At 36.2% G+C, this 20,689-nt stretch overlaps 2 protein-coding genes across 3 annotated transcripts in view; one reads left to right on the forward strand and one right to left on the reverse strand.

Annotated features, from left to right (window-relative positions):
* Nucleotides 1-1,336: 1,336 nt before the first annotated feature.
* Nucleotides 1,337-20,470, reverse strand: SOCS4 (suppressor of cytokine signaling 4). The gene is made up of 2 exons (XM_059055721.2): nucleotides 20,125-20,470; nucleotides 1,337-7,896 (listed from the first exon to the last, which is right to left on the reverse strand). The coding sequence occupies exon 2, from the start codon at nucleotides 7,802-7,804 to the stop codon at nucleotides 6,485-6,487; it is 1,320 nt and encodes a 439-aa protein (XP_058911704.1). The 5' UTR covers nucleotides 7,805-7,896; nucleotides 20,125-20,470; the 3' UTR covers nucleotides 1,337-6,484.
* WDHD1 (WD repeat and HMG-box DNA binding protein 1) overlaps nucleotides 19,334-20,689 on the forward strand; it is a 62,951-nt gene continuing 61,595 nt past the window's right edge. The window contains exon 1 of one of the 2 annotated variants that reach the window (XM_059055701.2): nucleotides 19,334-20,587. The gene's annotated coding sequence lies outside the window, so the exon portion shown is untranslated. The remainder of the gene's footprint in view (nucleotides 20,588-20,689) is intronic. The other variant, XM_067028445.1, reaches the window with a different exon arrangement.

Raw genomic sequence — 20,689 nt, forward strand, 5'->3', positions numbered from 1 at the left:
GCTAGGTGTGAATACAGCCTAACCCCGGGACACGGATCCGTTGGCCAAAATTGTACAGAGCTAAAAGCAATACAGGAAGGGGAAGATGTTTGCAAATGGCTTGACAAATCGGTATTACTAAAGGAACGGATGTCTTTTCAGATTTTTTTCTGATCAGTATTTCTTCTCCTACAGTTGTTTTGAATAAACCTTTACCTACCTACTCTGTGTCAGGCCCAAAAGATGATGGATTGACACATGGCCCCAGCCGTCAGGGAACGTGCTAGCTACTGATGTCATAATTATGTGGTGTACAAAATATACACACATATTTTAATGTAAAAATTAAAAGTATGCAATATTCTTATATTTTACTTCTTTGTTTTCATTTGCTGTTAGTGGATCGGTGGGTGGACATTTTACTATAAACTTTTTAAACGAAGGCTTGTTTCGGTTTACTCCACAGCACACATAATTCTCATTCTGAAAAATGAGCAACAGAGAAACTTCAAATACCTAAGCCTGGGGAAGACATGTTTTTGGTTAGGGGCAGTGGTCTATGGAAAACAATACTTGTGTGAACTACCTACCCTGCCCTAATGGGAGGCAGTGAATCAGCAGTGCATTGTGGCACAGGAAGCAGTGAGGAAGCCTGAGGCAAGAGGAAGTCAGCAAAATAGTGCTATATATATTTTGCTCATCATAGGGCTTTTTTTTTTTTTTGCATTAATTCTGATTTTTAAATGTTGCAAAAAAATTTTCCTTACTGAGTTTATGGTCAAAAAAAAATTGTGCCCACGTTGAGTGTCTCACTCTACTCCTGGCCATGTGCATTAGTGACCAACAGCCTCCAGCTTTTCCCATGTTCCCGGTCAATAACTGAGCATGGCGGGAGTTCTAGAGGTAGGCCATTCCTGTCCCATGTGGGCTCCTACAGGTAACCTGTTGGGAACTACATCTTCGCCTAGCATTTTTAGAACTACACTGCCCACCCTACCCAATGCTTCCTTCAGTTTCTTTCAGATATCAGACCTGCAGTGTGGTATGATTTACCCACCTTATCCTGCTCTCTTCCCCTTTATTCTTTTTTTGTGTGTGTTTATGTGTGTGGAAGCCCAGAGTCTTAACCACTGGACCACCAGGGAAGTCCTATTCTCCTTTATTCTTCATAGGTGTCCATCCCCCTCCAATAAATCTCTTGCATATTTAATCACATCTTGACACGTTTCTGGAAGACCCAAAATGACACAAAAAACTGAAAGGAAAATATGTAATACAGATTTTAAAATTTCTCATATATAAGTTGAATGTGCCAAGTAACATACAGTACAATGTTTTTAAAACAAACTACAAAGCCTTTGGATTTTATATATGAAGTTTTAATTAATAAGAAACAAAAATTTATTCAGATCAATTTATTTGAACTCACATTCAAGAAGAAACATTCAACTTCAGGATTAGAAATAAAAATGGGAACACTCTACTTCTTTGGAGGTAAGGGGTGGATACAAGCCTGATAAGAATACTAATAGCTTTGTGAAGTTACTACTTAAACTCTGTATATTCAAGTATATATGAAGTGCGTACTTGGTTTATACAGAATTTATCCAATTCTAGCAAAGTCAGCATAATTTAAGTAACTCTCCTTGAGTTTTACACTCTCAAGTCTGAAAGCTTAGATTTGATTATAACCATGGCAAAAGTGATTATCTTTACTTCCTGCAAATGTAATCAACTTTTAAAATAACAGGCAAACATCAATTTCACACAAACCTTATTAAGGGTAGGAGGAAATTGCAACTGTTCATCTAATTGCAGAGTCTAAACCATAAATTCAAATTGTACCATTATCTTTATTGTCAAATCAAGTCAAGAAAGCCTATTACAGGCTAAAAGTGAATGTGAATGCAGGGTCCACTAAGGGAATACGTTGAAAACCTATCATCACATTAGTACTTAACAGCTGTACAGAAATTATTTTCAAGTATGCTCCAAGGGTCACCTCTTAACTGAAGAATTAACCTTCAGGAAGTCAAGAGACAAGTATTATCTGTATTTTATGTGCTAGGAACTGAAAGTAAAGAAAGATTTAAGATTGAGTAATCTATTCAAAATTAAAACGTAAATCAAAAAGACTGGCTTTATTTGAAACGGGAGTCATGTGCCTTAAATTCCTTTCCATTGGGTTATATCCATTAGTCTACTATTCTATTTAGTCTACATTTCTGTTTAGAAGCCAAACCATTTCCAAAAGTTACCTCCATTTTGTCTCCAATATCTTAATGTGTTAAGAATAGTATAGACAGGCTCCTAGTGTTGCTCATTTCCAGTAGACCAATAAAGAAAAACCTCTTGTGCTTTCTGTTCTTTAGAAATAAAAATGGATGTAAAACTGATTATGTAAAACAAAGATTGTAAAGATTTTCTTCCAAAGTTGAAACAATAATCGCTTGACTTAAAATCTTTTATTCATTTGGCCATTAAATTACCTAACACACAATCTATTTTACATTTAAACAGTTTCCCTTGTGTTATCTCCAGGAATGTTATATAATTAAGTCCACTTCCTGTGAAATTTGCTCTACCAAAATCAATATATAACCTATTTGACTCTGATTATAGCTAAAAGTGACAAAAAAGATTTTTAATGAAAACTAAGAGTATATTTGTAAGTTAGGTCTCAAGGCTTTTGTTTCATAGGAAGGAAGCTCTCTATTACATGGATCTATAAAATGATCCAAACTTCAGAGAGACAGGAAGCTGATAACTTGATTTATCTTCCTAATGGCTTTGGCTCATGAATAAATGATAATGGTTTGTGTTTTTCTTATAAAAAGAAATGTAATTTGTATAATGAGTCCTATTTGCCACATTTGCTCTACTTTTAAAAAGGATTTCTAATTACTTAGACATTCTTTATATTATTTACAATAAGAAGTCAAAACTTTTAACTGAAAGCCATTTTTTTTGACCACAGTTTGCCATTAGCTGACGTTCAGGAAGGAACACAGGTCTGATCACCAAATCAATAAATCTAGCCACAGACTGACTAAAAGCTTCCTTTAATCTTCTTCCTCTTAGGTCTTCCTTTAAATTAAACCATTCCCTCTGTGAATTATTTAAGTGAATGGCATGGTTATAGAAAGATCAGATATGATTCTTCATACAAAAATGCTCAAGGAACCTAAAAAATCCACTCAGCACGTTTCAGGAATTATAGTATGAATCAAGATGCTGTAGCTTAAAAAAAGGAGAGGAAGGCTTGGGGGTATTCCTGAAAGCTTCAGAGAGAAATAGAAAAGTCAAGTTTATTTCCTGGTTAGGGCAGGATGATTCCCAAAGCACATTTAAGTGTCTGGTCCAGACTAGCTATTAGTGATCAAGTAGTCCCCTTTCACTGTCAAGGCTTTCCCCTGAGGTAATGCCTAAAGTCTTAAATTTTAATATTTTATCTTGTTTCTTTTAGCCCCATCCTCTCTCACCAATAAGTGCCACACATTTCCACCATGCTGAATGCTTTCTCAACTCTGCAATTTACACTTTTCAAACGCTCAGCATGTCCAACTTAGTTACAAAAGTTATTCGGTTGGCCAAAAACCCGAATGAACTTTTTGGCCAACCCAATATATTTAGATATATTTGCATCTTCCCACATTGCTCCTTTCAAAACTTATACTCATTTACTTACACATAATTTCAGTAATTAACATTTTTTGGGGGGGTACGCGGGCTTCTCACTGTTGTGGCTTCTCCCGTTGCGGAGCACAGGCTCCAGACGCGCAGGCTCAGCGGCCAGGGCTCACGGGCCCTGCCGCTCCACGGCATGTGGGATCCTCCCGGACCGGGGCACGAACCCGTGTCCCCTGCATCGGCAGGCGGACTCTCAACCACTGCGCCATTAGAGAAGCACAGTAATTACATTTTTAATGAGTTAAGTTTCTGAATACCGAATGCTCTTCCAAATGTGTCCACAAGTCACTGAGAAAGGGCTAAACCTTTCTAAATTCCAATCCCTTCACGCTTTAAAAAAATTTATTACTCTTCTTTTTCCTTCATGGTAAACAATTCCTTTCTCAAATCTTACATTTCTACTTTCCCGATTTCTTTTCTGTAGCAAATACCAAAGGAAAAAGTACAAACCGTTTCATTGTAAGTCAGTCTCCTTCCTGCTCTCATTTATTAGATCACCTACTTCAAGGCTATATAAATGGCAGTATTTTGAAAATGTTAATAGCTATCAATACCTTGAAGTTGAAAAAATAAGAAAGCCAGAGAAAATATATCACAAGCAACCAGTCTGAATATACGAAAGGCTACTTAGATCTGGATTTTTATATAAATACTAATTTTTACCATTATAAAAGACAACGTAATATTTCATTTTTCTTTATAAAATTACCTTTTAACAGAATATTCATTAGCTAGTCATTCCTTAGGTTTTTCTGTATTGATAAAATGTTATTTTTAAAAGAAAAATATTTAAAACAATATTGTTTCATAGAAACAGAAAGTCTCAATATCAAATTCTGATAAAAAACTATAATTATGGGTAGAGTCTTACCATACTATTAATTTTCTTTCACCAAAGATGGACATTTAGGAAGTGCTATATTGGTAAATAAGATAAGCTTCTCAGTGATCTACAAAAGCGCCACAATAAAGATGAGGTAGTATGAGACTGTCCCACTTTTGTAAAAGGGAAATATCATCTTTAGAAGAGATATTTATCCTGACATTGGTGTTGATATCCTGAGCCTCATCACTGCTAAGAGGGGTGCCATTTTAGTAGCTAACCCTCACTGGAACCAAGACAATCTTGAGATCACTGAGAAAAAAATATGCTAGAAGACAATGGTAACAGATTTCCTTGTTTAATTTTGTGATAACTGCTAAAAATTTATTTTAAGCAATTATTTTTAAATGCCATCTTTATGTTATCAGCAGAACTGCAGGAAAGGGAAATGCTACTTCAACATAAAAGCAATGATACTTAAGAAACATCTATTCTAACGTGGAAATCTGAGTCAAATTTCTTTCAATCCAGGTAGAAGCAGCTTCCTACTAGAGCTAAACTAGCATCAAGAAATCAATTACTATGATATTAAAAATGCCAACTTGTACAAAAGGGTAGACAACTCACCAGAAGGAATAACTGTCTAGGAAATTTATTATTCACTGATTCTTTAAAAAAGAAGAGTAGGCTATCATTCCATCTATCTTATTATAGAACATTTCTAAAAATACTTCCCCTTTCTGGGGATGTTAAATTCAAAATATTACGCCTGGTGCCCAGTATTGTTCAGTATGGCATAAGCCATGTAGCTCTCAAAGTGTTTCCCTTATTTTGAAGCCATACTAAAGACATGTTAGTTCTGAAAATAGGAATACTTATCTGAAACCTGAAGATCAAAACCAATATTAAGCTCCCTGAATACTGAGTTCCATGTTTACTTCTTGAATCTTTATTCAAGCTCAATTAAAAATAATGAAAAACTACCTAGGTCTCTTTGGTTACCAATGGAAATTTGTTGCTGTATAAACTGTGGCATCTCTCCAAACTAACAGGCTCAGAGTTTCTAAAACAGAGCTAAGCAGAAGCAAGAGTTCGTAAGTAAATACAGAAAAACCTCAGTTGCTTTATTACTTTAGTAACTACTAGTTACTAATAGTGTTATCATTATTTTTAAAGCTTCCAGTGAGAAAGGAACAATACTTATGTTCTGAAGATGGTAACTCTTCTAAGTTTGAGAGAAAGATCTACTCAAGGAATAATAAATGACCATGCCACATTATAGAAGAATAAATTCACCCCCAAAATATAATGTCCTCATTTGATTCTTACTGACCTGATTAATCAAATTTAGTAATTCTGCTTTACAGTTAACATTTAAAATGAAAACACATGAAGTTTGATTTTAAGCCATTTTGCTAACCTTTAACATCCCTATAGTAAATTATAAAAGTCAATTACATTAGTATGGATTGTAAATTACAACACATTCCGCTTTACTGAAGACTTTTAAAACAACTGAAAAGGATGATGGGGAAACTGTATCTTATGTATAGGAATGCCAATGGCATAGGTTAACAAAGCATTTTATATGTAAGAAAGGACAGGATTATTTTTTAAAGAAAAGTATGAAATACAGATTATTTAACTGTGTTTGCAATACCTACCAAACTTCAGATATCCCTGGATCATATGCAAATTACAGTTAAGAAAAGAAAAAAATTAAGTATACAATCTACACGGTAAAAACAAAAACCAAACACCTAGTCAAAAATATCCATTAACTCCTAGTGTATAACAATTATTAAACAATTATTATTGTTAAACAATTATTGTATCCTAAGAAAAATAAACTGATCTGGAAGTAAAATTTAGGGCATAAGTTTATTTTGGACTTCAACTGCCCCTGTAGAAAAATTCGAAGTGGCATAATAAGAAAAATAAAATATTAAATGAAAATATGTATATAATCACTCCCGTGTTCCTACCCTTTTCCTAGCATTGTTGTTCTGGTGCATCAATCCTGAGTACTCTAACTTTCGATTTATAGTGATATTCTTTCAGATATAATTTCATGGAAGAAGGAATTGGAAGGGCATCAATGCCATCATAAGTTGTACAGTTACAAATAACTGTTCTGCATATATGCTGCAGGGGAAAGGGGAAAGTCCGAATTAAAGGAGTGGATAAAAGTGGTTCAAAGAACATACAGGCACTCGGGTCCTTATAATGCTCTAGGAGCCCAGTAATGTCAGGAGAATGGAAGACACAAGGATCATGTGCATCAAAGCTAAAGTTGTGATTCCACTGTTCAATTCTAGCATGAAGAGAACGACTATAGCGTCTAAAACTAACGGAGAATAAATAGTCTTCCTGTGCTGAATCTCGCAGTAAAAAGGTACCCTCTGGTTTTCCTTCTAGTAGAGCTTCAGCTGCATATTTATCCATAACGCCCCAGTAACATGGATTATTATTGATCTGAAGGAGGTCTGGTACAAGACAGTGGACATAATCAATCTGGGTATGGTACTTAGGAGGTGTTTCCAGTTGCAGGGTTTCTTCATCAATTTCCCATTTGGGTTTGTTTCTTTTCCTGGAACTTGTGCAAAGTGTTATAATTTCATCATCTGAATCCATATCACTATCTTCTATACTGTTATTTGAAGCCAGGTTCATTACAGAGCCAGTCCCAGGACCACCTCTACCCGAAGAATCGTTATTGGTTATGACACAGGGCTGAACACTGGTATGTGAGAAGCAGTTTACCTCTTCCATGTTTCTTCGTTGTTTTAGTTGACCATCCCTCAATTCAGTCTGAGACAAGTCTGTGCTTACCCATTCATCTGATTTGGGACTTATAGGAGCAGTGTGTCGTTTAATAAAATGCCACCTAAAGGCTAAATCTGATCGAGGTGGGAAAGGACACTTATCTAACATGAGTTCACTGATATGAATTTTTCTTTTAGACGGAAGCCCTGAAGAGTGCCGACTACTACAATTCTTTATTGGAAAACACTGCCCCACAGCATCTTGCAGTTTCTGTTTAAGAGATCGGCCTAAAAATCTATGCCCACAGGAATGATCTAAATCCAACTCGATAGATGAACAGCTGTGCTTCCTTTCTTGGCTCCTTAAAGGAACTTCAGTTTTCTCTACAGCACTCACTGTTTCAGCATCTGAACTTTCACTCTTTTTTGACCAAGATAACTTCTTTCCACTCCATACATAACCATCCTTTCTGTCAGCACTTCGACTCCGACTAGTTTTGGGCCTTACATCTACATTTTTACTATTACTTTCACTATTTTCTGCCATTTTAACAAACTGTCCACAAATTCCAGTGTTATAAATACTGTTCTTTCAGTTTTTCCGGTAGAATGTTTCTTCTGGGCACTTTCTGGATATATCTAAGGAAGAAAAAGATCATTAATCGTTTGTCATTAACAATGTATAGATTATATATCAAGCCCCAATTATACATAAGATGAAAAGATGAAAAAGGATAATTAATACATTAAAAACAAACTACTGGAAATGTTGGAAGGCAGTTCCAAGATATTTTGTTCCCACTTAAGTAAACTACTTTACCTTATGCTAATAATTCCATAGTGCCATGGAGTCAAGAATCTGAGTTCCTTTCCCACAGCTAGTTTCGATGTGAATAAAAAAGCTAAGCATCCTCTCAGCCAAAATATATGTCTGAAATGTGAACAATTTCCAGTTTTGAGGTACATCTTATGCCAGTCTCTCCTCCCCTTAATTTTTAATTTCACAGCAGACCAGGAAATTCTTTTTTGTTAGGAGATGAGAAACCTATGAGCTGGTGTTTGATGACCACTACCCTCCTCCTCTCTCCTTGTTTTCTTTCCTATTGATTGAAAATATGAACAGTTTTAAGTTATAAAAGCTGTTAAGAATTTATTAAAAAATAATCACCACTGAATAGTAGGAATGTCATGCAAGAATTCCCAACACAATTTTTGTCAACTCATTTAAATATGTGGTCAACTTCACTATCAGTCTAGGCAGCTTGTAGAAAATTTGGAATTGGATAAAAATTTGTTATTTTATACACACACACACTTCCTTATATTCTTCTTGATAATTTCAAAAAACAAGCAGATAAAGTTCTATAGGGCAATGCCTTTCCTATGAAATTGGCTAGATATACTAGAATTTATAATGTAAATAAAGTTTTATTAAGACTAATGGTAATGATTGGTCGTAGGTAGAAACTACTTAACTATTCTTAGATGGAAAAAGATTTAAGCCCAGAATTGGGGGGAGGGAGTCTATAATCTCAAATATTTTACAAGTGAAAGTTGAATTTTGAGACTGAGAAAATCAGTTGTACTCAACATTCTGATCATGATTAAGCTTCTGATTATATCAGAGGAACATTAACAATCCCAACAGTCAAGTAAATGTTTAGAGCTATGTGAATCTATTTTCATAGCAGTAGGGTTTGAAACAAGCATCTGCAGAGGCAAATATGATTGGGAAGTGCTTAAAAGTGTGAACTAATGACACAGGCTTGCCATATAAAGTACCCCATTACTAAACAATGAATAGCATTGGGTGATTATACTTATTATTTTGATTTAGTGAGCTCACTGGTACGTAATCATTTAAAACCCACAGGGAAAAAATATTTGAAAATCTAAATTTGAAAGAAACATCATCACTTAGTATACCAAAATTATATTCAACAGCATGCTTTGGTTGTTCATTGACTAAATTCCACTGAACAAAAATAAACAGGCAGAAGCTACAAAGTAGGCTGAAGAATATGAAGAGTCAGTGATCAGAAGAGAAGCTTGTTACTAACAGCTTACACTTGTATTTTTCAAATAAAAAATTAAAAAGGAGCCCCAAGCAGATATTTTTTTGTTAACACTACATACTTTCAACTTTTTTATTCAGCATAATAATGTGAAAAGTATATCATGTAAGGTTTAAAATACCTGGTGTTTTTATTTACTTTAAAAATATGGAAGTAGATTATTAACTCTATGATCAACTTTACTCCACTGGGTGTGAGCATCTTTATCTTCCTTTATTTCTATATCAGAGCTAAGTCTGTACCTCTGCTCTCTTGTTTTAAAACATCTTTATTGGAGTATAATTGCTTTACAGTGGTGTGTTAGTTTCTGCTGTATAACAAAGTGAATCAGCAGCTATACATACACATATATCCCCATGTATCCTCCCTCTTGTGTCTCCCCCCACCCTCCCTATCCCACCCCGTACCTCTGCTCTTGATGACATTCCCACCTTTACCAGGGCCTGCTTCCACTGATAGCTCTTAACTTCTCTCTGCCTTCAAAAACAACCAAGTCTCCTATAAACTCTTTTAGTGATTCCAATGCTTCCTTTAGTTATAATTGCTGCTTTCTATATTAAATTTCTTAATGAGTAGTATAACTTGATTTCCTCTCAAAAAGAAAATAGTTTTGTTTTTCTCTAATTATAAAAGAAATAATGATCCAGTTTAAAATGGCTATGTGAAAATCTTTTTGCTCCATCTTTCTCTCAGAAGTCAGCCCAAAACAAGGGAAAATGAGAAATAAAAACAAACCTCATCTTCAATGAAACTAGCAGATATCTATAACTTGAGTGACAAAATACAAGGACAGAAAATCAACAGAGGAGCAATGACTGACTCAGCAGCGGAGAGGAAGGTGACAGCAGGCACAAAGGCAACGTTGATGAGAAGCAAGCCAACAGAGCAGGCAAAGTCCAGGACACCCAGAGGTACCAGGTGCTACAGACAGGGTAGAAAATGGGGAGGTAGGTTGAAAATTTGCATACATGCAGTTAGATGTCTCTGGTTGTTACTCTCATACTTAGAGGGTATGGGAAATTTATCAATATTATTTGGAGAAGCTGAACCAGAGAGGCTCAGGACTTTGGATACTAGGCATGGTGAGGATAGATGGGAGGCTTGGGACTAAAATCAGAAAGACAATTCCCTGCTCCCTTCTTCCATCCAGCTTCTAGAACTCCAGCAGCCAAACTTACACCTCCTAAAAGGAGACTGGAAGATACTATGCTGGAGAAACAGAATGGCCAAAGAGAAAAGACCTATAGATGCTGATAACTGGAAATCCTTCAATAAAAAGCTAGAGGGCCACCCAAGCATGCTGTGAAGCTCATCCATCCATAAGCCCAGCCTACTTACATAGTGCTTTCAGGCAGCACTGCTGTGCTTCATTTACTCTAGAATATGACAGGTCACCAGACTTTTGAGGAAAGCCTCTAAAATAAACAAGCGAATTAAACAAAGAACTTGGAGAAAAAAGTAACCATGAAAGCAGCAGGTAATTAAATAGATTTCTTCCAAGTTAAGAGAATATATTACACCAATGAATAAAATGAGGTAGGGACAATCAGAGAATAAGAAAAATTTGGAAATTAAAAACATGATTGCAGGAAAAAAAATATTCAATAGGAAAGTTGGAGGTAAGCTGAGGAAATAATAGGAAAGAGGAAAAAAATGGTTAACTAGACAGAGAAGATAAGAAAATTAGAGGATCAATACAGACACTTCATAGAAAATAGCAAAATGGAGAGGGAAATTATAAAAGAAAATATATTAGAAAATTTCCCAGAACTGAAGGACATGAGTCTCCATAGAGAAGGAGCACAATGAGTGCCCCGCACAAGGGAAAATATACACCAAGTTACATTATTCTAAAATGTTAGAACCCTAGAGATAAAGAGGTGATACCGAAGTCTTCCTACCTTATAGACAACAATACTGTAAGTATTGTATGCTTATAAGTCTGTTAAAGAGAGTAGACCTCGTGTTAAGTGTTCAATCAATCGATTTATATATGTAAGCCAGCCAAAAAAAAAAAAAAAAAAAAAAAAAAAGGCTTCCTGAGGGAAAAAAGTCACAAAGGACTGTAAATAAAATAGCATCTGTTTTCTCAACAGTAAGTAACAGTGGAAGCTAGAGGATCGTTTCCAACCTTGAAGATAACCAGCCTAACAAGCAATCAAATAGGATAAAATAAAGAAATTTTCAGACATGCAAAGTAACAACAATTTTACCTCATATTGGAGGATGTGCTCTTCTAAAATTAGAGTGTAAACAAAACAAATGGCATAACATAGGAAACAAGGTATTTAACATATGAGAAAGGAAATGTGAATTCCTGGGATGATTAAGAAGGGAAGTTTCCAGACAACAGGGTGTTGGGAGCTGCTAGAGAGCAACTAGTTCATATAACCACATAAGGACGTAAGGCTCTTTGTGTAATAAGAGAATGGAAAGAGAGTAAGGAGACTAAAAGAGAGGTAAATCCTCATCTATCAGAAGAGGAACTCAACCAATAATGTCTAATAATTGATGCATCAAGAGAGAAGTATAAGCATATGATTTAGAAATGTGAAGATAAATATCAGAAAAATAGAAATTGTGCAAGTAGAAGCCTTTGAGATGGGTCGGAGAGGAATGCAGCATTTCTGAGCTTATCTAAGCTTTTCAGCTTAATTTAACTTGAACCTATGTACACATATCATTTTGATGACCATAAATAAAAATAACAGTACTTTATACTCACTGTGAAAAATTCAAACTTAAAGTTATGAAGAAAAAAGTAAAAACCATCCATAATCCTACCACCCAGCAGTAACCATTATAACATTTTCAGTATCTCTATACAGGTACATGACAAGGATGCAGTTCCATAGCACAATGATGGCAGGCATTAGAAATATGGTTTGAGCCCAGTTTATTTTGTACTAGTCATATGACCTTGAAACCTCAGTTTCTTCATCTGTAAAATGGAGATACTGATGCTATCTATTTCATTAGGCTGGTGAGAATTAAATGAAATAATGTATGTGAAGTATATACCTAGCTCAGATTCTAAATGTACCAAGTATACAATAAAGTTTAACATATTTTTTCTTTTTTTAAAAAAAGAAACAGATATTACATGTTTTATTATAGCACCCAAGCCAGTTTTATAGAAATAGTTCATAAAGGAAGAAATCACAGAAATACCTCTGTCTCTAGCCCATGCTAACTATAAAGTTTATGAGCAAATATAATTTTCAGGATAACTAATGTTTCAAAATAAAAAAGGATAAATACACTAGATACAGCTGAAACTCAGCAGACCATGAAGCTATAGAACAATTTGACATTTTCCCTCAGAGAACTGATTTCCAGCCTTACTCTATACAAGTTTACATGCTAACATAACAGATTTACTTTAGCAAGGCTTACCAACTTGTACATAATAGGTAGCAATCCATCAAGTATCTCTGGATTTTAGGTTAATTGTTCTTATATATGCTAATGCTGCAGGGATCCATAAAATAAAGCAAAAAATGCCATTGCCCTAGATGAATTTCCCATACATTTACCTGTACTTAAAGAGTTAATGCATAGAAAATCTTCTTTTGACTGGTTATCTTTTTGTATCTAAGAACTACAGCCTTATATAAATTTTACATAACATTCTTGTGATAGAAAACTGAGTTCATGCTTCAGAAGTCCCACTTTTATAAACTGTTATGGTAAAAAATATATTTGGTAAAATATACCGTATCACTATATGGGCCAGAATGTCACTTAATGTTGTAATCTTCAAAGTAGGAAGAAAATTTAACTTCTATTTATACTTGTCTAAAAATTAGAAAACTTAAAATATTGAATATATGATTGACAATGTTCCCATCACTCATTGTGAGATGGTTATTTGTCTGATGAGGTGCTATTCCTGAGGGAAGAGTGGGAGCTCCAAAAAGCTAAGGACTTGATGGCAACCCTCTCCATTTCTTTGTGCACTTTTAGTGTACCGCAACTGATTCCATGTTGCTGGAATACATTTGTGGATTATATTATCTTAGGTAAGAGAATCTTTACAATACTTTGTAAATAGACATGATCATGGAAATTTTATAACATACGAGGTTTGCTAGTTATTTCAGGGCAAAGTACTTAAGTTGCTGAAATTTTAAGACAAGTTATGTATTTTTCTTTTACAAAATGACAAATGTTCTAAGTTTGATGACCTTTATTGGGATAATAAATGGCACTGAGAAGCTACCTAGCAGATACATTAAGAAAAAAGGCAAAACAAAACATTTAACTGGTCTCTTCATGGTTCAGGTAACTTAAAAAAAAAACTTATGCTATGATAAAAATGCATCAATCTTTACACTTTAAACAGATGGCAAAAGATCTTCTAATCTCTTCCAAAAGATGCATTAAATCAAAATTCATAAAATTAAAAAAATTTAAAAATTCAATCACATTGCTCTCAATAAAAATAAATAATAAAAATAAATAATAATAATAAATAAATATTTTGAAACATCTTTATTGGCATATAATTGCTTTATAATGTTGTGTTAACATTATTAACTTTTAGTGAAAATTTTTTTTTATTTTTAAAGACTAAAAATGAGTTTTAAAAAAGTGCTTTTGGTGTCTTGCCTATACATGTAAAATCTGAATGTTAAAAAAAAAAGTGTAAGGTTACGAATCTGAATGAGTCCTTTCAAATACCCTATCATTAATTGTTGGAATTTTATACAAACTATGTAGAAATGAAGGAGATACAAAATGGAAAAAAAGTGACTTTAATACCATCTTTATGTAGTATAGAAATCAACGATGATACTTTGAAAAGTGTTCACAAATCAACAATCTTTGTTAGTAACTGCAAAGAAGCTTTTTTTTTTTAAAGAAGGTGAAAGAATCACTTGGGAGAAAGTGCTTTGACTCTTGATTCAATAATTAATTTTTTATGAAGGCATCTAAGTTACAATGCCCTGGGGAATACACAGTGACTTTTTTAAATTGTTATTTCTTAATGAGCAAGAGGCAAATGTCAAAGCAAGTTTATTTAAACCTTTTTCAAAAAATCAAGTTCTCAGATTCACTAGCCATTTGATCCCAGGTTCTATAATCAACTGCACTGAACAGCGTTAAACGAATGAATACCCAATGTGACCCTTCTATGCTAACAACAGATTTAAATAACATTTAGTTAGTACTCTTGAATAAGGTTGGGAAGGTGATTTTTTTTTTTTTTTTTTTTTTTTTTTTTTTTCCGGTACGCGGGCCTCTCACTGTTGTGGCCTCTCCCACTGCGGAGCTGTGCTCCGGAAGCGCAGGCTCAGCGGCCGTGGCTCACGGGCCCAGCAGCTCCCCGGCATGTGGGATCTTCCCAAACCGGGGCACGAACCAGTGTCCCTTGCATCGGCAGGCGGACTCTCAACCACTGCGCCACCAGGGAAGCCCCTGGGAAGGTGATTTTAATTCAAATTCCCATTGAAAACTTTTTTAAAAGCCAGTAATTAAAGGGTTAAACTTCATTCATCTAGAAACTTCATTGTATTCTCTATGATGTAGGATAACAGAGCATTATTGTACATATTAATCATTCATTGAACTACTGTGTCTACAATGCTGTGTCTACCTAAGGCCAGAATTCATGTAAATATTAAATTTGATGTTATAAAGAATAATTTACTATACTACAAAGAATTCACAAATAAATTATTATTCTGGTAGTTATTTAACCCTGGGAATTTCCTTATCAAATCTATGATTCCAAAGTTTACCTGCCATTATGTGTCCCAAAACTCCTTGAATGCATTCTGATCATAGTCCATGTTATTTGAATTGGATTCTGTGGGTTAGAGTCCTTGATGTTTGATCATAGCCTAATATTTGAGTTGGATTCTATGGGAACACTTAAGAGTCCATGAATGGAATATACTGGATAGTACAAGAGAGATAAATTCCTCGGAATGTTAATGAAAAAACATAAAAAATGGGTTTGTTCAAATGAGAAACATCTCTGAACTATAAAGTGTATTTTTTCTCATTCCGGAAGCAATACAGGTTCATTTTCCAGTAAATATTTTAAAATATCTCCTTTTTCATGCTACCAAGCCATGGCTCATGGGACTTAACTGGATTTATTTGGGAAAACAAAGAAACATAACACACACACACACACACACACACACACACACACACACACACACACACACACACACACACACACACACACACACACACACACACACACACACACACTGATTAGCACCACTACACCCTTCCTTCCCTTCTCCAAACTTTCTCCACTTACTTTCCTAATTATATTTTGCTTATGTCAGTGTCCCCCAATCTGAACTCCTCTGTACACCAGTGCTAAAAGATGTTAATATATACATGTTCTAGAGAAAAAGAGGTTTCCTTATTAAACAAGTTTGGGAATCACTTCCCCTCTGAAAGACTACAAGGCACCTTCAGCAAAAGGTTCCAAGAGGTCCTTCAGTTAAGAACCTGCTTAAGCCACAGTTTCCTTTATTTAACTCATCACAGAGCCGTTCTGTGGGAGAAACATTAACTTGGGCTAACAGGGGACACGGGTTCGAGCCCTGGTCCGGGAAGATCCCACCTGCTGCGGAGCAACTAAGCCCGTGTACCACAACTACTGAACCTGCACTCTAGAGCCCATGAACCACAACTACTGAAGCCCACCCGCCTAGAGCCTGTGCTCCGCGACAAGAGAAGCCACTGCAACGAGAAGCCCACGCCCTGCAACGAAGAGTAGCCCCCACTCGCCACAACTAGAGAAAGCCTGTGCACAGCAATGAAGACACAACGCAGCCAAAAATAAAATAAATTTATTTTTAAAAAATTAAAAATGTAAAAGCACAAGAACCTCAACAGAATCTTAAGAGACCAGAATATTTAAGATATTCAATTGTGACTCTTAGAGAATAAATTGGATTGTACAGATGTACTTCTTCCTTTCAATTTGTAATTTTTTAATTATAAAAATAATATATGCTCATTATAAAATATATGGAACATTCAGAAAAGTTCAAAATGGAGGAAAAAAAACCATAATTCAATTACCTAGAGGCAATCAATTTAGACATTTTGGCCAATTTCCTTGTAGTCTTTCTTCCTATGAGTGCAATTTAGTCTAAAGAGGAAATTTTTAAGTTATAAAGATCTATAAAAAATTAACAATCTAGTTTTTCACTATACCATATTTAAAAATGAAGCATGGTGCAGATGAAACAACAGCATGAGCTGCTAAATCATCAAACATGATCTAAAACTTAGACTTTGTCACTTACTAGCTAGCTATCTCTCACTAGCTATCGCTCCTGATTTTTAGAGTCTCATTTAGCGTCAGTGTTCACACTGTTAAATCTGGATACTGTCAGCTGCCCCATGTTTTTACTGCCAGGATTAAAATCTATGAAAACAGCATACATTGAGCTTAATGAGAATACATACTACATTCTGTAATATGTTCTGTCTTCTCAGAACCTTCCATGTAGAATAAGCTAATTTCTAAAAATGAGAGATGGGAAAGAGGCAAAATTAAGGAAAAAGAATGAAAGGAAACAAAGCTACATATAAGGCTAGAAAATCCAGACAAAAACATATCTCAAAAACCTGAGGCTGAGGATGCTTTGGCATTTCTGAAATATCATAAAGCACTTTCTGTTACTCCTGATACTAAACATGCTCTTTTAAAAAGTGTTTTTAAGCTTTAAATTCTTGAAAAGTAGTATGGGTGTAAATAACCAAACTTAATTATAAAAAGTTTGTAATTTCTTACAAGCTAACTTAGTAAATAAACAGGTTTCAACAGTAATAGTAGGCAAAGTTTTTTTTTAAAAAAAGATCATAGATTATTCTTTTCATTGCTTTATGATAACTATGTATGCTTACATTTAAGCTTGGGTAACAAGTTTTACCTACAAACTAGTATAATGTTATTCTAGAATTAAATAAAATTGTTTTCATATTCTGATAAAACTAAATTCTAAGTTTTATGGCAACAGTTATGACTTGGAGAGGCAGTATGGAAGACTACTTGGATCAGAAGTTAATAGACCTGGGTTCTATTTCTAGTTCAGACAGTTGGTTAGGTGTGTGACCTTGGACAACTCACAACCTTTCTGAGCCTTCGTTTTTTTGTTTTATTTTGTCTTGTTTTTGCGGTACGCGGGCCTCTCACTGTTGTGGCCTCTCCTGTTGCGGAGCACAGGCTCCGGACGCGCAGGCTCAGTCGCCATGGCTCACGGGCCCAGCAGCTCCACGGCATGTGGGATCTTCCTGGACTGGGGCACGAAACCATGTCCCCTACATGGGCAGGCGGACTCTCAACCACTGCGCCACCAGGGAAGCCCTGAGCCTTGGTTTTTTTCATTCATAAAACAATGATTATATCTGTCTCGCTGTGGTAAGGATCCACTGCCACTGTAACAATACAAGAGTCAAATATTAGCTGTCTTTGGCCAGCGGAACTGGGTAGGTTGAGAGTAGGGCTTTTCTGTATTCCCTTTTATACCTTAGAAAGTTTATACATGCACAAGTATTGCTTACCCCAAAAATAAATTAAATAGGCTGGTAAGATTCAGGACACTTTCAGATATATAAAAATCTTCAGATTTCTAAACTGCCTTCAATGTTGTTTTTTCAATACTCTGTTCTCAATTTTGTTATTATTCTCTTCTTCTAGGCTTATCTTTCATAGGATTAATAATTTTTACATCAAATATCAATACATATTTTATTAAAAAGGAATTTTAAAAACTCCTCTCATAAGGCAATACTGATATGCCTCCTGGATAAACTAAGATTATATGACTATTATTTGTATAGATAATACTGCCACAAGTAGAATGGTAATATATTCATGCTTTCTCACCTATTGTCCTTGAGAACAACAATATTTGTAAGCCTAAGGGTACTATGAATGGTCACAACAGAGAAACGGTAACTAACCTTCACTGCAATCGAAGCTGTGACCTTGGCATGATTTTCAGTGAGTTCATTCAGCTATCCACTCCTATGAGACATGCATCTGACAGCCACATTGGTGACGGATAGCTACACTGGTTTCTTTTTAAAAGCTATATTATCTTAAATAACCAGGCAACTTAAGTTACACATTTCATTGCCACACTATTGTCTTGTACATATTATCTGAATGTGTTTCCCTCACCAAGATCATGAATTCACTGAGGACATTAAAATTTGTCTTTTTAAAATCTGACTGAAACAGAAATGGACATGTGAAAACATACTGGCAAAAGCAAGAATACATCTTTTAACAGCTGAAAAAATTTACTGGATAATGATTCAAACAACTCCATTTTAAATGAAACCATTAAATGCCCACCCAAAGTACCCCATTAATAACACAAGACAATTAGTTTTATACATCCATGAGTATCTTCTATATACTATAACAATTCTATGGAAGAAGGTGTCATCTTCATTTTAGAGATGAAGAATCTGACATTCAGTAAAAGTAAAGAAGTATATTCAAGGTCATACGAGTTAACAGTCAGAGTCAAAATTAAAATCTAGGGTTGTTAACTCTAAGGCCCAAGCTCTTTCCATACATGTGAAATTTGTAAAACAACAAAACAAAAAACCCTATGAATCAAACGTGTTCATTGCTTAAGCAGAGTGAAAGGAGAGAAGCGCAAACACCATTCATAGTTTTAAAGTCACATGGTGTTACATATTTTATAGTTACGGCATTTTATAGCTATAAATCTTGTTCCAAATTGGCAGATTCTTCTTATGCTGAGCTCTGAAAAGCACTACACTGATCTCTCATGATGATTTATTTGATGTATTATCGGACTTCTTGAACCCCAGTCTATCCAGTGATATTGGATTTAAAAAAAATTAGAAATCAGTCTGTCTAAACAACGAATGCTATCCAAATAAAATTAAGTGACTCGGAAAGAATCATCTCAGGTATCTTTTGCTCTTGTGGGAAATCAAGGATAGGTTGGTTATTTTTCCACAAATCCCAACTTCTTTTTCAGCCAACAACTCTTTCTCTTCATTCACGTACCAAACCTCAGTGTCTAGCAAGCCTATCTGGAGCCCTAGTACTCAAAGCAACACCTTTCACAATGCCACCACGGTTTGTCTAAATGTGTTTGCAACTTTTCCCAATGGAACTAGACTGAAAAACAATGGGGAAAACTCTACAACAGAAAAATGTTTCTCTTATGTCATAAAACAAGTTCCGATTGAGACTAGAAGGTGGGTAGCACGAAAAATATCATTGTGAAGGTTTTCATCAGAGACCGGTCTTCCAACATGAAGAACGTGAAGACCCAAGCAAAGCATAAACTTAATGGCCAAGACCTTAGCAAAGACTGTAAGGATCGAATGACGTATTCAACAATATACTTTAGTTCTAGCTCTTCTTTTACATCTAAATATGCACTTCAGTGAACTTTAGGTGGGGTTTGAATAGGGAAACCCGAATTACTTTCTTCTTAAGGGATATATGTAAAATGTCCTATAGAATAAGCATTAATGTACACGCCAGACCTCCACGAACCATGAACTGAGATTAAGTCTTCCTTTACCGGTATAGAAATAACAAGATGAAGGCGCCAAGGATGCCAAGATTAAAGGCTTGAGAAGGGTCTCGGCTTCCTTTTCTCGAAAGAATATGCCCAAACATCTCGTTCTCTAGCCGGGTCCCAAGGAGGGGCTGGACCCGTACGGGGACCCGGATATGGCTGCCTGTGAGGAGCGCCCGGAAAGTAGAAGCAGACCCCGCTGGGCAAGGCCAAGCAGCAACCACCCTTCCCCCACTCACCTCTCGGAGCGCAGTTTAACTGGGGCTGTCCGAGTAACTGCCGCCATCACCACCGCCATCACTCTGGGTGCTCGCTAAGCTGGAGAAGGGAGACCCAACCACTCCGGCACCTCATGTAGGTCCTCTAAGACGGATGCCTGCCTGCAAGCCCCCACCCTTCCGTGCGGGGTTCTCATCTCAGACGTCGCAGTCACCGCCTCCAGCTGCTTCGCCGGCGCTACCACCACTTCCGTGTTCGGGTCCCTCCCTTTCTTCCTCACTCCCCCAGCAACCGGCTTTTTCCCTGCCGGCGGGCGCGCAGCTGACGCCACCGCCCAGCGACCTGGGTAGGGACCGCGCCGGGCGTGGGCGGGCCGGCGCAGGCGCAGTGTGGGAGCACGCCGAGCGCGGGAAGTACCCTGCACCCGTGCTGCTCCTCCATCGGCGCCGCTCCTCGTCGCCTTTCCTCAGTCGCGGAGCTTCGGTGAGTGCCCCCTCCCGCTCCCCGCGTGAGTGCGGCCCAACGAAGAGAAGCGTGTCCTCTTCCTGGCTTAGTGTCGGACAGACCCATCCCTATTCCCTGTTT

The sequence above is a fragment of the Kogia breviceps genome, chromosome 3 (genome assembly GCF_026419965.1).
Source record: "Kogia breviceps isolate mKogBre1 chromosome 3, mKogBre1 haplotype 1, whole genome shotgun sequence".
NCBI lineage: Eukaryota > Metazoa > Chordata > Mammalia > Artiodactyla > Physeteridae > Kogia > Kogia breviceps.

Excerpts from the sequence above, each read along its gene's own strand:
- SOCS4 (XM_059055721.2), bottom strand. The coding sequence starts at position 7,804 with ATGGCAGAAAATAGTGAAAGTAATAGTAAAAATGTAGATGTAAGGCCC.